General features: G+C 37.5%; 1 protein-coding gene across 2 annotated transcripts in view; it reads left to right on the top strand.

Annotated features, from left to right (window-relative positions):
* The window catches only part of CLOCK (clock circadian regulator), a 78,406-nt gene that overhangs the window by 36,077 nt on the left and 23,895 nt on the right, over positions 1-18,434 (top strand). For both annotated transcript variants that reach the window (XM_080930673.1, XM_080930672.1), the window contains exons 5-14: positions 87-146; positions 398-546; positions 3,245-3,336; positions 8,505-8,594; positions 12,372-12,492; positions 14,856-14,969; positions 15,105-15,223; positions 17,073-17,155; positions 17,347-17,453; positions 18,188-18,335. In XM_080930673.1, the coding sequence (XP_080786799.1) occupies positions 87-146; positions 398-546; positions 3,245-3,336; positions 8,505-8,594; positions 12,372-12,492; positions 14,856-14,969; positions 15,105-15,223; positions 17,073-17,155; positions 17,347-17,453; positions 18,188-18,335 (1,083 nt within the window). The remainder of the gene's footprint in view (positions 1-86; positions 147-397; positions 547-3,244; positions 3,337-8,504; positions 8,595-12,371; positions 12,493-14,855; positions 14,970-15,104; positions 15,224-17,072; positions 17,156-17,346; positions 17,454-18,187; positions 18,336-18,434) is intronic.

The following is an 18,434-nucleotide window of genomic DNA, read 5'->3' as shown; positions in this document are numbered from 1 at the left end:
GGTCTGTCTGTGTGGACTCACCTGTCGCTTCGGTGCTGTGCTTACCCAGTCCTCTGCTCGGCCTTTCACTGTGTTTTCTCTTTTAGAGATGACAGTAGTATTTTTGATGGATTGGTGGAAGAAGATGACAAGGACAAAGCAAAAAGGTAGTTAGCTATGAAATAGAAAATAGTAAATAAATATAATGTTTATATTTATTTATAATATAGTACCTGCATGTATTAGGTACATTAGCAAAGTACAAACCTTAGCTTGCCAGTATGCAGGTTATAAATTATCTCCTGACCTTTTGAAAAGTAAGCTTAAATAAATGGTCATGTCCAAATTAAACACTGTGTTAAACTATTTGTGTAGTTAAATAGATTGTTTGAAAACCACATATTTATTTTTTTTATAGAGTATCTAGAAACAAATCAGAAAAGAAACGTAGAGATCAGTTCAATGTTCTCATTAAAGAACTGGGGTCTATGCTTCCTGGTAACGCTAGAAAGATGGACAAGTCTACTGTTCTTCAGAAGAGCATTGATTTTTTACGAAAGCATAAAGGTAAAGTACCGATTTTGTAAAATGAGTATGGTTTTTATAGGATCCTCTCCCCCAAAATACAATGAGTTATATGATGCTTATCATAAAAAGATTCCTAGTGTGTTCCGTCTTTCATTCAACAAACATTTGGTGAGTTCTGTATTCTAGGTCCTTAAAAAGTTAGGATGATTTTCTTGGCTCACAACTTGAGCCGTGGGAGACTGATGTGCTCGCATGTAACTAAAATACAAATGAGTAATGTTTGTAAACTGTTAGCTAGGGAGCACTTCAGATCTTCTATCATAAAGGGAAGAATGTTTTAGGTGAACAAATAGGTAATTGTTTAACCTAGTCTTTTTAGGTTAAGTAAGTAAAGCAGTGTTTTACACAAGAGATACTGTGTGTAAAAGCAGAAAAGCAAGGAGATGTTATTGTAACGGAGCATGTTTGTGTTAGAAAGCTATAGGTGTATTTGAGAGTTGGGTCATGTAAGGTTGCCCCAGACCATTTTAAAGGGTCATTTCAGTGTATGTCTAGGAAATAAACACCACACCTCAAAATACTTATTAATCAAAGAAAATTATCTCGATTGAATTACTCGTGAAAAGGAGCTATTAAAGTCTTTGATGTTTAGGTAGCAGAGATACTAAACTTTAAGTACTAGAGAAGGACTGTGCTTTTCAGCTGAAATAAAGCTCCAGCTCTTAGGAGTACGGATGTTAATTGCTGCCTCTTGTTTTCCTTACCACCCCTTGGAATCCACTGCTAGACTGGCTTGTGTGCCAATACTCTGAATTTTTTTCATTAATTTCATTACTGACATTACCCACTCATCCCCAGTACAGCAAAGGTTTTTCTTCTTGTTGTCTCTTTGTAGAGTTAGAATTGGAGATCTTGATCTGCTACTGACTTTCTTCTCTGGCTTCCATATTCTCTGCTGCCTCGCTTCCTGTCCAGCTCTCTCTTCCCTTCCTGCTCTCTAAACAGGATATTTCTCAAGGCCTATCCTTGTGTTCTTATTTTCTCAACCCTCTCCTGTTGGTACCTCAGTGTATAACTGTAGCTGCTAAGCATCTGTATTCAATTACTAATGAATCTTATTTTCAGATGCAAAAATGTCATCTTTGCTATCCTAGTTAACTTGCTAGATACCATTTTCCGTGTCTCCAAACTCAGTTCCTCTAAAATGGTATTTATTTCCTCATGTCAGGTCCTCCTCAGCTGGCTTTTCCCATGTTATACCATTCGATTAGATCCCCAGGGCTCAAACATGAAAGTCCTTTGGGAATGTTCCCGTTACACTGGCGCCATGCCACACACACCACATTCTCTGCTGCTGCTTTGTACATGTGTCTGTTACATATGGATCCTCTTGCTGTCTTGAGCTCCTTTTGTTTACATTTTAGGAGCTCAGGAAATGATTGTTGAATGAAATAAAGTGAAATGCACACATTTCTGCCACCTGACAAGACAATATTAATTTGATATTAACTAGTTTTGTCCCAAAATTGGATGTATAAGTTTCACAAAATAAAATTTGTGCTAAATTCCAGAGACATTTTTAAAGTATTTGTTTATCTAAAATAGACCTGTACTAACTAAATCTTAATGATGTGGGTCTGTAATTGTATTAGTAACTATACTCTTCATTACTTGTTGTAGTTCAGGGTGGTCACTTGTAATATGCCAAATTTGGTATATAACTGTGACACATTTAACTATCAGGTAACAAAATATTAAAATAATATAATCCATACTTTTCACTACAAAATCAGGTAGCGTACAACCTGTCACATGGTTCTCTAATTTGGTTGTTACAGTCTACATTTAAAATGAAAAACAAGCAAACAATGTTAAGGTGTTGTGGTACTCATCTATGATCTTAGCACTTAGAAGCTGGGGCAGGAGCATCATAAATTTGAAGCCAGCCTGAGATACATAGTAAGACCCTGTTTTTAAAGGAAAAGAAAATGTATTTGTTAAGCAAATAGTTAAGATTGTATTATTTATGACAACATCCTTATAACTAAAGCCATTACTGTAGTAAAAGGAAGTAGCAAAATGCATTAGCAATGTGGCACAATGCATGTGCCGGGGCCAGAGCTTTGGGAGACTCATATTCCTACAAGCGTTAAAAAAGAAGACATTACCCAAAGTCACTCTGCAAGTGATTATTACTGTGACGTTTCTGCCCCACGTTTTGATTTAGTTCCCAGGATTAACTAATATAAAGCAGCGAAAATTAGGAGGAGTCTTTTTGCCTGGCCAAAATAGGTCCTTTTTTGTTGAGAACAGATCTGCTGATCCCATTGTCAACTTTCCTTTGAGCTGACTCCTTGTCTCTACTCTAGATATTACTAATTGAATGGTAAGAAAAAAGCAAGGTAAAAAGTTTCTTTAAAATATTTGAAATAATCTTGTAATTTGCTTGTTTTTATTTGCTGATTATGTCAAGCTAGAAGCAAACTTAGGCCTATCATCCACAGAGCATATCAAAGCCGTTTCTATCCTTTCTTCCCAATAAAACCTCAAAGAAATTGTTACTGAATTATCCAGACCAAGTCCTAGAAGATAACATTTCACATTTTCAGAACCTGGCCTTCTGTTAAGTGAACCAATAACTCAGGCCTGTTTCTTATCATTGAGTAGGAAGAACAGGCGGCTGGTAGCATTTTGTGCCACATTAGATTATGCCACTAATGTGTTAATCTGTTTACAGAGATCACTGCACAGTCAGATGCTAGTGAAATTCGTCAGGACTGGAAACCTACATTCCTTAGTAATGAAGAGTTTACACAATTAATGTTAGAGGTATGTCCAGATTTAATTTTTGAAAATTTTATTTTTTTTATTTTAACAGCAATTAATTTTAGTTTTAGCATAATTACTAATATTGAAAAGTCTTATTTCAGTGTAATGTAATAAGCTCTGTTTGTGTATAATTAACAACTAACTGATCAGTGTATTGATCAAGTACTGTAAGCAGATAATGCCATGTCATGGAGTAATAGAAAGTTTTTCTATTTTTGTTATTTGAAAATTTTATGTAATTTTGAAACATAGTTAGTTCCTGAGTCCTCAGCCTGAGACCATGTAGTACATTCTGAGAAAGCATAGCATGTGTTCTCACTTCCGGCACTGTTATCAGTCATGTCTGTTCTCCTGCAGCTGAGCTGCTATGTCATACATGATGACATGGGTGTGGCACCGTGAACCACAGAAGCTCTCCACAGTCCTGGAGGCAGACAGCCCAGGGAAGAGGCCCAGTGGGCATGCTGTGCTCTGTGGATGGCATGGCAGCTGTTAAGGACACTCTTATGGGGACACGGATTTCACTTTGTGGCTCCATCACTTAATCACCTTCTAGCCACTCCCCCAGTACAGCAGAGCGGGAGCTTAGCTTTCAGCATGAGTTTTGTAGGACACAGTGTCTAGTCTCTAGCAGCATCCTACTGGACACCTGCCTAAAATGAACACAGATGCTAAGAAATAATGCAGCTTTCAAATGAAAATATGTGTTGAGAGGTAATTATTCTAAAAGTAGAGCCTTTTCAAAGGAAATGAGTGACATTCTGTGACAGAATTGCTTTAAAAAAATAATTGAGAATAGTTTTGGCTTATATATAGGGCATAACATCTCCCAGTCATATATACAATTCACAAACGTTTTGGGACATTCATACCTAATAACTTTACATTTCTACGTTTTAAGAATCTTTTTCTGGATAGAATAGTTATCATTAGTGCACAGAAACCAGTCAGAACTCAGTATCAAATGTCATGAAAAGTTAGAATAGCAAACAGGTGGTTTACTTTGTAGGTAACAGTGATAAGAAAAGTCATAAAAGGACTGAGCCCAGTACTCAAGAGGGTAAGGGAGAATGGGTGGGGTGCCTCAGGATGTTGTAACCTGGGCAGCATGTGGATTTAAGAAGTGAAGTTATTTAGCAGTTTATCTGCATCACATATGTGAATATAGCAGCTATAATTCACTGGGTTTTTTTATAAACAGTTTTCAGTGAGTAGTACTCTGGGCTGTAACAATTCGTGAATTCTACCTGTAGATGCACTAGAAAGTACTTGTTAAAATTTGTATAAGTATGACCTAAGCATTTAAACCTATACTTGAAGTGGAAGGATAAATACTTTTCTCCTGTTAACTCATGCTATTCTCATAAGTGGTTGCTTTACGGTGTTCCAGAGAAGGAAGTCTAGGAGCAGGGTTGTCAGGAAACTGGCCTATTTCATATAGGTAGACAGTGCTTCTCCTGGGACACACTGCCAGGGCGCCATGCCCTCAGCCACTGAGATGAATGGTTCAGTGAGACTGGCTCTCCAGTCAGGTGCGGGCGGCATGCCTACAGTTGTCAGTTCAGGGAGCAGTCTACATTTCATTAGTTCTTCCTCGTAAGAGAAGTTTGACACTGTACAAAAGTATCTCCTTAAATCTGTGTTTGTAAAAGGATAGACACAAGCCAGTCTCTACAACAAGAAAGAAAATTTATTCATCTTTATTTTTTAATCCTAGTGCAGTTGTTCATTCAATAAATGTTTCTGTTTATTATAAACCACTTACCTTCCTTGGCATGAAAAGGCTATTACAGATTAAAAATAGATATTTTATTAATCTTAGTGCACCTCTTTTACTACTAGGCTAAATAGGAAACTGTTAACTTCAGTTTTTTCTTCATAATAGGAAGCTTTATATTAATTGCCAAGTTCTGTGTACTACACACATACACAGATAAACTTCAAAGATAAATTCTGGTGATGTTAAAACATAAAAACAAAATATATTAAAAAACTTAAAAATGTAAGTTAATTCTTTTATGATTGTCCTCAGGTTTTAGGTTCATGTAACTGAACAGTGTTGTATTTACATTTAATATGTACAAGATATTTTTAAATTTTTATTACATTTGTTTATTTGTGTGTCTGTGAGTACATGCTTGTCCTTACACGTGGAGGGTGGAGAACAAAGTGTGGGCGTTGGATCTCTCCTCTCACCTGTGATTCTAAAGGTTAAACTTGGGCTACCAGGCCTGGCAGCAAGCACTTTTATCCATTGAGCTATCTTGGTAGCCCAGGTATTTTAAACGTTTTGTATGTGTTGAGTATATATATTTTTAACACTAATAGGTCAAGATGAAGTTTTTGTATATAGGTATATCTTATATCCTTAATCAAGATGTTTGCATGCTTTAAGTCTGCTTTTTCTCATTGAGTATTAAAAGTTTAATCATAACAGTACTGGATTTGTTCATAAAATAGTCTGATTTTGTTTAGGTAAAGTCAGCGATACTGACTGGCAAGACTATGATGAAGTTGTATTAGGTAAAAATGTTGATTATAGACAGGTAGGCAGGCCCTTTCCATTTTCAGCTGAATTTCAGTTGTAGGCTGTATCTTAATGTTAGCATTGCTGCTTCAGGAGCTTAGGCCATAGACTTATTAATGTTGGTATAGGAGCTTAGGTCATGTATTTAACATGTTAGTGTTGTTGGTACAGGATCTTAGGCCATGTAGCTCAAGGTGTTCATTGCTGACTATGCCCCCACAAAGCTAAGGTCTTAACACTTACTTGTGTTACCTCTCTCAATTCTTGAATTGCACCTGTGTCTTCTCTCTCTTATCTCTATTGCCTGAGGGGTAATTTTCTGGAGGTCTGGGAGTAGGCATGGCAGGACAAAAGTCATTTTGTTAAAGTTCTCTCTAGTTATACAGTCCTGTCCCCTGGGCAGCTCCATAGTTTTCCCTACAAGACAAGGGCTCACACTCTGTGTCAGCCTCTTTGCTAAAGATCCACAGGGAACTTATGTCCCCTTCCTTGTAGTTAGCATTCTAATCTTCCACAAACTAAATTAGCACTGCTACCAAGAAGATGTATCTAGGTGAAAGGCAGGAGTTCAAAGGAATGAACAGTTTTCCTTGATTCATACAGTAAAAGTACAGGATAGCACACAGCTATCATGACATGGGATATTCTGCCACATTCTCTAATCACCCTTCTCAAGGAACTTCTCTTCCTCTCCTCAAAAGATTCCCATGATTTGGCAAGCTGTTAACACTTTTCTCTGCAAGAGAGAAGAGCAGGCATTGTTGCCTATAGAAGTGGGCTCGCTTACTAGGGCTTTCATTACAGTTCATTGGCTTCAGAGAAGAGAAAGGCTGTGGATCCTCAAAGTGTCTTGACAGCAGGTATCATCATCACAGTGAAAGATTATTTGCTTTCAAAGTTGATGGATGGTCTTTCCATCTGTGAAAGCATAGTTTCTTTCTTTGCACCATTTTGACTCTTCACAGTATTAATCAAATAATTACTGATTAAATTGTAATGGGGTGATACTGGAAGAGTCAGCTTCAACTATAGATTTCCAACCCCTGATTGTCTAAAAATAGATGTTTGAGTTGTTCTACAAAATAAACAATTGTTCAAAATAAGTTTTCTCTAGGACCCATATTTCTCTCCTAGTAGTAGTAAAGAGGTAAAGAAGACTTCCGTTTGTTCTACATTCAGCAGTTACTGACTAGGGATATAGCTTTGTGACAGAGTATTTAGGGGTTTTGAGGCCCTGCATTCATATGTTATCACTACAAACAGCTGTAATAGTAATAAATTGGATCAGGACATGGTGGTCACCAGAGTTCAAGACCAGTTTGATCTATGGAAGCTGTTTCAATACTCCCTTACACACACACACACACACACACACACACAGACAGCACAACAACAGCAACAACAAAAGTAAAATGCAACATGAAGTGGTTGCTTTGACCCCTATTCACATCCTTTATGTATCATACTTTTCACAAGGATGGCAGACATCCACAGTTCTTACCAAAGGCAGGAGCCTCTAAGAGATCTGTGTAGCTAAATAAATTACTTTCAAGTTCTGTTCTTGATCTTTCTCTTCTTTAGCCTACAGGTGTTACCCTTTGCCTTAGTTTTATGGTTTTCAGTATGTTCTTTGGTACATGAGTCCTTTACTTTACTGTCAGGTTTATGAACAAGTTGTAATAGCCTCTTATTATCCATTTGTTTTAAATTCATTGTAAGTGACTTGCCTTCCTGTTAACATTACTCTTTGAAAAATGGCAGGATTTGCTCATTTTCCAGCCCTTGTCCTGTCTGGTCTCTGTCCTGTCCCTCAGTCCTGTCCCTCTTCCTTGTCCTGCTCTTCTCCACACCATGCTGCCTTTGTTGTTTCTCTGGCTCTTTTCTTTCTCTTCCTGCTTATATTTCAGTGAGTCTTCGAAGCTTTATCTTTGGCCTGCTTCTTTATTGAAGGTTTCACCTTCTGAGCTGCCACTGCTGTGATGGCTGTGTTTGTCACAGAAAGCACCCTGGGTATTATGAAGATATTTGTATGTCCTAGCACGTGGTTAATCCTTCCCTTTCCTGTTACTGATAATTTCATTGGGTTTCATTAATTTTCTGATTATCCCAAGGCAGGTTTTCTTGACTGATTTCTCTGTTTTATATATATATATATTAGACTCAAGTGTTAGAACACAGCCCCCCATACAGAACCTTGTTTTTATGTAAAGATAAAGATACCTTTACCAAGAGTTAGACTTTATGAGATCTAGCCTCAGCCTAGTTTTGGGGGGTTTAATCTCTGTCTCTTCATTCTGTTCCTTCCATTATATTCCTAGAGTTCAGGCTCACACTTCTTTCTCTGTGTGTACATTATGAGCTGTGAGCCTCTCCAGGTACTCACTGTACTGCTCTACAGAGTGCCCATGCAGTGTCTGTGTGCAGCTAGAAAGGCAGAGCAGTGAACCTTTGGAAACTAGCTTCCAGTAGATAGCAAGAGTGACTTTTCCCCTCAAAAACATCAAAAGAATCACAAAGTTAATTAACATACTGAAAGCAAAGTGGCTGCCATTAGACTAATACACCCTTTGTCATTTTCTTGTTTCTATCCAGGAAAGTGCTTTGTTCTTTTCCCTTAACTGACCATTATGTTTAATTTCAGGCTCTTGATGGTTTTTTTTTAGCGATCATGACAGATGGAAGTATAATATATGTATCTGAAAGTGTAACTTCGTTACTTGAACATTTACCAGTAAGTATAAAAACCGCATCGTCTCTATTCTTTAATCTCTGTTACACATTAGAGTTCACCAGGAACTAGACCTTGAGAGTGATACTGAACAGTAGCTGAAGGCTTGGGACAAAACTCCAGGTGTGTTTTTGTATTAGTGTTGCTGTTTCTCAAACCAGTCCTAAGTTCTTCTTCATACATAGAAAACATTTTTGGTTAAGAAGAAACAGAAAACTAGTGCTCAGTTGACATTTTAGTTCTTATTTCAGATTGTTTTAATCAAGATTATGTTGTCAGTTTGATCTATGCTTAAATTCTTATACTTTTCAGTAAAAGATGGATTTCTAGTATCTTGTTATTCAAACGCTAGAAATGTTCATCATTCTTTTAGCACAAATGGCTTTTTACTTTTCCAGAAGAATTCTTCATTAAATACAGATGTGCGTTTGGTATGGTTACCTCTTAGCTATTACCAAATGACTCCTTGGTCTAGATAATTTTCTTTATTTATACTCGTTATATCTGAGGCACAGAGTTTAATTTAATATATCTTGATTGGCAGGGAAGAAGATAAAGGTATAAAAGATAGGACCTTTTTATTCATAATGGGGCAACAAGATATATACATTTAAAGAACAAATACCCACCTTTGAGCATGAATATGAGCCATCAGTTCTAAAGGAACTTATTTGTATTTATGGTGTGTATTTGTGGTTCTGGGTGTTAATGGTATGCTGTTTTGAAGGATGTGATTATTTAAAAATCTTTTAATTTAAAATAAAAACACATTCCTCCCTCCTTTCTCTTCCTTTAATACTTTCCATGTTCCTGCTTACTCTATTTCAAATTGATAACTTCCATTTCTTTAATTGTTATTGTTACACACACACACACACACACACACACACACACACATATAAACACAACTTAGTAAACCACTTTAGTGTTTGTGTGTATATTACCTTAGAGCTAACCTTTTGGTATTGAATACCAACTACTGGGCTCATCCCTGTGAAAGACTAATTCTCATTCTCTTGGTATTCATTAATATCTTTTATTTTTAAAGATTTATTTATTTTATGCATGTGAGTACATTGTAGCTGTCTTCAGACACACCAGAAGAGGGCATCAGATCCCATTGCAGGTGGTCGAGAGCCACCATGTGGTTGCTGGGAATTGAACTCAGGACCTCTGGAGGAGCAGCCAGTGCTCTTAACCACTGAGCCATCTCTCCAGCCCAGTCATCAGTATCTTTTTTTCATTTTAATTTTTTATTGGATATTTTATTTACATTTCAGATGTTGTCCTCTTTCCTGATTTCTCCTCCATACCTTCTATACCAACCCCCTGCCCCTGCTTCTATGAGGGTGTTCACGCATTCCTTCCCATCTCCCCACCCTGACATTCCCCTACACTGGGGCATCAAGCTTTGGCAGGATCAAGAGCTTCTCCTTCCATTGATGCCCAATGAAGCTATCCTCTGCTACATGTGCAGCTGGAGCCATGGGTCCGTCCATGTGTGCTCTTTGGATGGTGGTTTAGTCCCTGGGAGTGCTGGTTGGTTGGTATTGCTATTGTTAGGGAGATACAAACCCCTTCAGTTCCTTCAGTCATTTCTTTAATTCCTCTATTAAGTACCCTGTTCTCAATCCAATGGTTGGCTTCAAGCATCCACCTCTGTATTTGTCATGCTCTGGCAGAGCTCTCAGGAGACAGCTATATCAGGCTCCTGTCAGCATGCACTTCTTGGCATCAGCAATATTGTCTGGGTTTGATGGCTGTATATGGGCTGGATCCCAAGGTGGGGCAGTCTCTGGATGGCCTTTGCTTCAGTTTCTGCTCCAAATTTTGTCTCCATATTTCTCCTGTGAATATTTGTGTTCTCCCTTCTAAGAAGGACTGACGCATCTGCACTGGTTGTCTGTCTTTTTGAGCTTCATGTGGTCTGTGAATTGGATCTTGGGTATTCTGAGCTTTGGGACTAATATCCACTTATTACTGAGTGCATACCATGGATGTTCTTTTGGGACTGGACCTCACTCAGAATATTTTCTAGTTCCATCTATTTGCCTAAGAATTTTCATGAAGTCATTGTTTCTAATAGCTGAGTAGTACTCCATTGTGTAACTGGACCACATTTTCTGTATTCATTCCTCTGTTTAAGGACATCTGGGTTCTTTCCAGCTTCTGGCTATTATAAATAAGGCTGCTATGAATATGGTGGAGCATGTGTCCTTGTTATATGTTGGAGCTTCTTTTAGGTATATGCCCAGGAGTGGTACAGCTGGGTCCTCAGGTAGTACTATGTCCAGTTTTCGAGGACCCACCAGACTGCTCTCCAGAGTGGTTGTACCAGCTTACAACCCCACCAACAGTCTTACAGGTTTCCATTAGAAGTAGGTCTCTATGAGAATCCCCTTTCATAGTAGCATATCTGCGGTGTTGTCACTGTATGGATCTTGTTTGGGCAGCAATAGTAGCTGGTTCTCTGACTTATAATCTTTCAGTTCTTTCTCCTGAGATGTTCACTGAGTCTTAGGAACAGGGGTCATGTTGTAGATGTATCCTTTGAAGTTGGGCTCACCACAATGAATTGTCTGCGTTTTGACACGTGTCTTTATAATGTTTCTGCTGCTGCTGCATAGAGACACTTTTTTGGTAAGGGGTGAGAGCTACACTTCTTTCTGTATATAAGGATACATTTTAGGATGCAGTTAAGAATCATAGTGGTCTAGTAAAGTGATTATAGTAGGTTCTCCAGGAAGATCCATGACCTCACTAGCTGGGAGGATTTGGCTAGGTTTCTAGTACCAGGCATGCCTTCTTGAAGGAAGTGGTCTGAGTTGGTCTTGGGAAAATGCAGGATAAAGATGTGGAACTTACCAAAGCTGTTCCACTTCATGTAGTAGAGAAGACTTTGGCCATAGAGAAAAGCAGAAGTCATGTACATACATAGTGGTAAATCACCCTTTCTCCCATGATTTGCTTTTCTTCCTTGCTAGGTTGTTTTAATCATTAAAGCTAATCAAATAAATCTTTACAGGTAATATAAAATAGCCACCAGACCTCTACCTCCTTATCTGTAATTAGAACAGTTTGGAAAGTGAGAAGCCAGCAGGATGTGCTGGACTCCGTAGGAAAGGTGATGTTGCTGAGGTTTCACTGTCACTGGCACTTAAGGATGGAAGCAGCCATATTCTTTGTGTCTACAGCCATCACCTGTTGACTCTTTCCTGACGTTTGTCAGACTACTGTTGATTATTGGATAATAAACGGCTATGATACTGATAATTTCGTGCTGGCTATCTTTTAACAGGGCGTAGGCAGTGTGATGCAGAATAGATGTGTGGGAACGGTGAAATGAAAATGGGAGATGGTGTTGGACTGTTGTGGTGATACTGATGTCAGATCTCCTTCACATTGTTTCTGTGTTCATGCGTGATGTCACTGTTTAACAAGCATTTGCATAAATTACAAGGCTGTGGCTTATAATTTTCTTAAATTTCGCAGTTTCAGTATATTTTACAATGTTCAAATTTGGTGAAACTAAGGTTTTTGAAAACTGTGTCTGGCTTTCAGGATCACATCAATCATGAATCTGATGGCTGGTATGTTAGCTTTCTCCAGGTTCTCAATCTCAGTTTTAATATGAAATTTAAAGTTTGACTTTATTAGGGTTTTATGGGTAATTCAAGATTAAGCACACACACCTCTGTACTTAATAGCTATTAGAAGTATTAGAGATAAATGATTTCAAAGTACTGTTGTGTAATTTAAATTTTTTTTTTTATTTTTCAGTCTGATCTTGTGGATCAAAGTATATTTAATTTTATCCCAGAGGGAGAACATTCAGAGGTTTATAAGATACTCTCTACTCATCTGCTGGAAAGTGACTCTTTAACCCCTGAGTACTTAAAATGTAAGTAGGTCCTACTCAGCAGATAGGCAAATTTGGCAGCATTATCCTTTACTTCTGTGAGTTTATGAATAATATAACACGCTTAATTAAATTAAAATAACACTATTTTATGAACTCTATTAAGTGCTTTTAAAAATTGGTATACACACACAAAAGTGCAAGCATGCACACTCAAGTGAGCACACACACACACACACACACACACATACACTAAAAGAATTGTGTTCATTTTAAGATACCACATCTATTCTAGTGTACAATGAAGTTTCATCCTGTTTGTTATAAGAAATTGATCACAATTATGCCACAAAACTGTAGTGTATAAAAAGATGAAAATTGGCCACATTTCAAATAAAATCTTACTGTATTTAATGTAATAATCTTTTCTGGGTGTGTTTAATATGATTTTTAAAGCACCATAGTTAAAAAAAAATAGTGCCTGCCATCAAGTAACACAAAGCATCAAAGAGTGAGAAGTTACTGTAGATCGGGCTAGCGGTGGACTGGATTGTGCTGTAGTGCTCATCTTCACACAGTCTGCAGTCTGCTACACACTAGATCATCACAGGGGACACATTTATTTGGGTTCATGGTTCAGAGATCTCACCCGCTGAGGAGGACTTGGTAGAGCACAGCTGTTCACAAAAGGACATCTGGGAAAGCAGAAAGAGGAAGGACGGGCTTAGGGACAGCCATGGCCTGTCCTCCAGGCTGTTGTCCTCCTATGGTTTCTAGAACCTCCCATGGTAGCACTACCAGTTGAGGTCCTTTGTGTGCACAGTGTTGAAGTGCTTGACTAGAATGCACATGCTGGGCTCAGTCCTCCCAAACAAAACAAAACAATTTTTTTTTTAAAAGTATGTGTGTGTAAATTTTATATATATCATTGTTTCTGTGTCCATTAGCTATTAGAGGGTTTCTTCATTGTTCTTAATTAAATTTTATCTGGTAATAGTGATATTATTCAACTTAAAAATTCAATTTGTGTCTTTAGATTCTATAATATTAAGAACTAAGATACCTGTACTTACATACATAAATATGTATGTGTGGATATCCACGTAGTCTTTCAGAAATGATTATAAAAAGTTAGAAATGGAGATTTACTTGGAGCCTGTACATAACTGTTTATAGTCAGATTTGCTTTGCACTGGTCCTGAGAATACGGTACTTGGAAGAAAGATTTGGGCTGGATTTAATATGGAAATCAGTTTTATGGCTTTAAGCAGCAAGTGAAGTCACAGAATGAATGACTTGAGGCAAAGGTGTGGAGAAAGAAGTAGTAGAAAGTTGGCCCTTAGGTCCCAACAGGACAGGAGAGGAGCTGGTTCCAGGGACCCCAGAGGGACAGAACTGTCTGGCAAACTGCATAAAGGTGTCTGCTAGGAAAGCAGACCTGCTTTCAGGTCAGAGAAGTCCTCATCAGTGTCCTGCTGAGGCCTCTGGGAGACCTGGGAGAAAGTCAGTGAGTTAAAATGCAAGGCACTTTGCCTAGAAAATTTAGTTGACTGTTTTATCTGTAATGACAGTGAGTTGGTACAGCTGATGTGATGTTTGTGAAGGAAATGAGGCAGAATTGTAAAGGACCTATATTCATTCTGTGCTGTTTAATTTTTATTCTTTACACAATAGAGAATCAGTGAAGGCCATTTGAGAGGTTTGTAGTTGGAAGGGGAAAAATCAAGGTTGAGAATTTTGAAAAGGGCAAGTGTTTACTTAACAATAGCAGTAAAGATAGAGGAGAAAGCATGATTGATAAGTGGATAGATCCAGTAGAATATGTTTTAAAGCTAGCAAGAAAGAATGAGGAAAACATGTCAGTGGCTTTTATAATACAAATGTCAGTAATATTTGAAAGAGATGTTGCTCTGGAGATGAGAGGAAGGTAGAGAAATGAAGACACAGAAACCGAGGTGCATTTAAAATGGGTGGGGTGAGTTCTCTGGTCCAGTAAGTAGATTAGCATGAAAAATGCTTGGTGAAATAATGGAAGAGTAGTCAGATTTAAAATTGTAGGCAGTAGAGAATCACAGAATTTGCCATTGCTAAAGAAATGGATAGCAAGTGGCATGGCCCTGGTCCTGAAGGAGATGACTCTTGAAGGTAAACATGGGAACAGCCTGTCATCCAAACACCTGGAAGCCTGAAGCAAGGGAGCTGCATACTCCACCCAGACTATGTTCCTGGGGTAGTAACAGAGAAGAGAGGGAGGCATTAGCTTTGAATAAAGGATAGCTGTAGCTTTAAAAGGAGAACCACGTGTTTTATGAATAGAGATCAGCCGTTAGTCTGTCCTAGCTGCAGCATAACTTCTGTGGAAGAAAAGATTGAGAAATTACCCAACTTCTTATCACTTGTTTCAGCAAAAAATCAGCTAGAATTCTGTTGTCACATGCTTCGAGGAACAATAGACCCAAAGGAGCCATCCACCTATGAATATGTGAGATTTATAGGAAATTTTAAATCTTTAAACAGTGGTAAGTTAAAGTGTTTCTTTTCTAATGTATTTTAACTGGCTGTTTTTATTTTTCCAAGTTCTTAGATGCTTAGATATTAGTAACAATTACATGTTACTGGATTAACCAGTGGTACATGTCTCCTTGCTGTTTTAGTATCAACTTCAACACATAATGGTTTTGAAGGAACTATACAACGCACACATAGGCCTTCTTATGAAGATAGAGTTTGTTTCGTAGCTACTGTCAGATTGGCTACTCCTCAGTTCATCAAGGTATGTCTCTGAGTTTAATTGCTCTAGTGCATGCCAGTTCCAGACATGAGATTTGGTCTTTGTTGTTGTTGTCTTCAGAAGGCTGCAACTTCTACCACCATCGAAGTAGTAGTGGCCAAGTTTGAACTTGGTATTTTTACCACAGTTAGGAATACAAGTACCCTTTAAATGTGCAACTTGTTTTTTTAGTGTGTTCTTTGCAGTTATCCCATGGCAGTATATTACCATTTCCCTGCTTTTGTACAGTTTAGTGTGTGTAGTTTACTATTAGGAATGAAGTCTGAAAAAAAATCTAGGTGAATTAAAAACAAAAAGAATGCAGCTTTACTGGGTATAATACTAATTTTTAATATGTATGGATGTTTTGTCTGCATGTATGTTTATGTACCACATGCATACCCGAATGCCCTGAAACTAGAGAGTTACATACATACATATTCGTAAGTTGCTATATAAGTGCTGAAAACTGAACTGAAGTCCTCCTAGAGAGGACTGCCAAGCCATTGCTCTAACCAACCCCTGCTCTCTAAATTTTAAACTATGTATTTTTAGTTCTTGTATCCGATAAGCAGATGTTTAGTAGGAAAGTAGAAAAGTGAACTGCTTTAGTCCTTAGAGACAGAAAGAAGCCAGGGTGACATTTACATTTGGGTGACAGCATAGTACAAGTCAGAGCCCTGAGTTAACAGAAGACCTTAGTCTTGCACTCCCCGTGGGTGATTTGATTGAAATCAATCAAGGGACTTGATTGAAATTCTTTTTCTTTCAAAGCACTGGCTTTTAACTGTTATGGAAGGACGGAGAGGAGGAAGTGTCATGGATTGCTTTGTGCAACAGAAACTAGGTTTCATGTATATGAGAGGAAGAATAGCCAGAACTTAGGTTAGAAACGTAAGCAGAGGCCAGGCATGGAGTTTGTTCTGTCTGTGGCTTTTCTCCATGAAGAGGTTTCAGCATGAGCAACCATAGAAGAGTTTTAAGCAGGGAGATTCCATGCTCATATTTGAGTATTACCAAGATGATGGCTGGCCCTGAGTAGATGACGATTCAAGGATGGGAAGAAGGATGAGATGCTATGGCGGTGAGGTGGGCCAGTGAGATAAGATGTAACGTCGTCACTAAAGCCAAGTGAGATGGGGTGGATTCTAAAACACCTAAAAGGTCAAATTAGAAGTATTTAGGGACCGAAGAGATGACTCGTTGGTTAAGAACATTTACTATTCTGACAAAGAACTTAGTGTCCTTGGATGCTGGCTCACAACCTGATGGAACTCCAACTGCAGGGGATCCAGTGCCCTCACCTGCCCTCCACAGGCACACATGTAACATACAGACATAGACACACACACAAATAAAAACAAGTCTTTATTAAAGAAAACATGGTTTGGCTATTTTGATTATTAAAGGATGTGTTGATTCTAGACTCTGACTGTACAGAAGTGAGACCATTGGTGAGGTGGGAAGTTGTGGCTTAGACGCTGAGGAATGGGAGGTATGAGTCAGAAGGAAGATCTGGGTTTCTAAGTAAGATCTTAGTCGTGTGAGTGAGTGAGAATGCACTAGGCTGTAACTGCTGACCTGCAGCTGGCATCTGCTAGTTGCTGCTGTTTTATCTATTTTAGTCTCAGGTGATTAGAAGAATTGTTGGGGATCAAACCGGATTTCACAAACTCCAGAGTAGCACTTTGTATCATCAGCTGTTTACATTTGTGTTTAATACTAAAATCTAAAATGTATAAAAATTTGTCTAGATGAAAGTTAATTTAATAATGACTTCTGCTAACAATATTTAATGTTTTCATGTACACAGAAAATTACTTCTAAATGATACTTGTTACTTTGTTTGTAGGAAATGTGTACTGTTGAAGAACCAAATGAAGAGTTTACATCTAGACACAGCTTAGAATGGAAGTTTCTATTCTTAGATCACAGGTAACATCACCTTTAAAAAGAAAGGCAATTGTCATGTAATTCTGGACATTAATGAACTCCAGAAACATAATGAATTTTGAAATTCATTATTCATTTTTGAAAAAAATAAAACCCACTCCCCAAATGAATTTGTCTGTAGTATAACTTGTGGAAGTTGTAATACTGATCTCTATGATTACTATATAATTTAGGGCACCACCAATAATAGGCTATTTGCCATTTGAAGTCTTGGGAACATCAGGCTATGATTACTATCATGTGGATGACCTAGAAAATCTGGCAAAATGTCATGAGCACTGTAAGTAGATCTTAATGTTTCTATTGAGAACTATTTTAAAGCATACAAGTAGATGCTTTGTTCTGTTAATTAGATACAGAAAAAATTTAGAACTGTTTTTAAAAATATATACAGAAAGTGCAGGTTTATACTTGACCTTGGACTTGCATACAAAAGAAAATCTTATAGTATATTAAAGAAATACATAAAGTTTCCCAAATCACTTTAACTACAAAATCCAATTTTTGCTTAACGTCAGTTAAAATACTTTATAACCTAAAATTTGGAATGTTTGGGAAACACAGTTTGGGAACTTTACTGAACAGTTATTTCAAACAATGCAGTTATTCTGATTTTTAAAATTAAAAAGCCTCAGAGATATTATACATAACAGTATCTTTGGAAAAAATATTATGATTATTAACTGTTGCTTCCTAAGTGTTAAATATCTAGGCAAGTTAACAGTGTGACATTCAGTATATGGAATTTATTGTGAATTAAAAAATGTATAAGATCAGCAATAACTGACTGTAAAGTTGGAATCTGGAAGTTCTGGTTATTTAGAGGACCGTAAACTAGTTCTTAAAAATATTCTTTGTAGTTGGTACTTTTTCTGAAAGCTAGAAAACAATATATCTATATAAAGAGTTAAATGTAAATGCCAGCTTTAGTCAAAAACATTGATGATTCCTCTTAGCACAGTACAGATCAAAGAAATGATGTTTTCTTTCTGGTCTTTTTCTTTTTTTTTTAAGTAATGCAGTATGGAAAAGGCAAATCGTGTTACTATAGGTTCCTGACCAAAGGACAGCAGTGGATTTGGCTGCAGACACACTATTATATTACTTACCACCAGTGGAACTCAAGGCCAGAGTTCATTGTTTGTACTCACACCGTAGTAAGGTAATAATGTTAAGAGAATTTGTAAGGTGTACTAATAGCCCAAGAGTATTTTATGTTATTGTTTTAAATGAATAATAGTGATCATGCTCCAGTTTTAAT

The sequence above is a fragment of the Micromys minutus genome (genome assembly GCF_963924665.1).
Source record: "Micromys minutus genome assembly, chromosome: 1".
Classification (NCBI taxonomy): domain Eukaryota; kingdom Metazoa; phylum Chordata; class Mammalia; order Rodentia; family Muridae; genus Micromys; species Micromys minutus.
The sequence above is the reverse complement of the archived record's forward strand: the minus strand, read 5'-3'. Positions and strand labels throughout refer to the sequence as shown.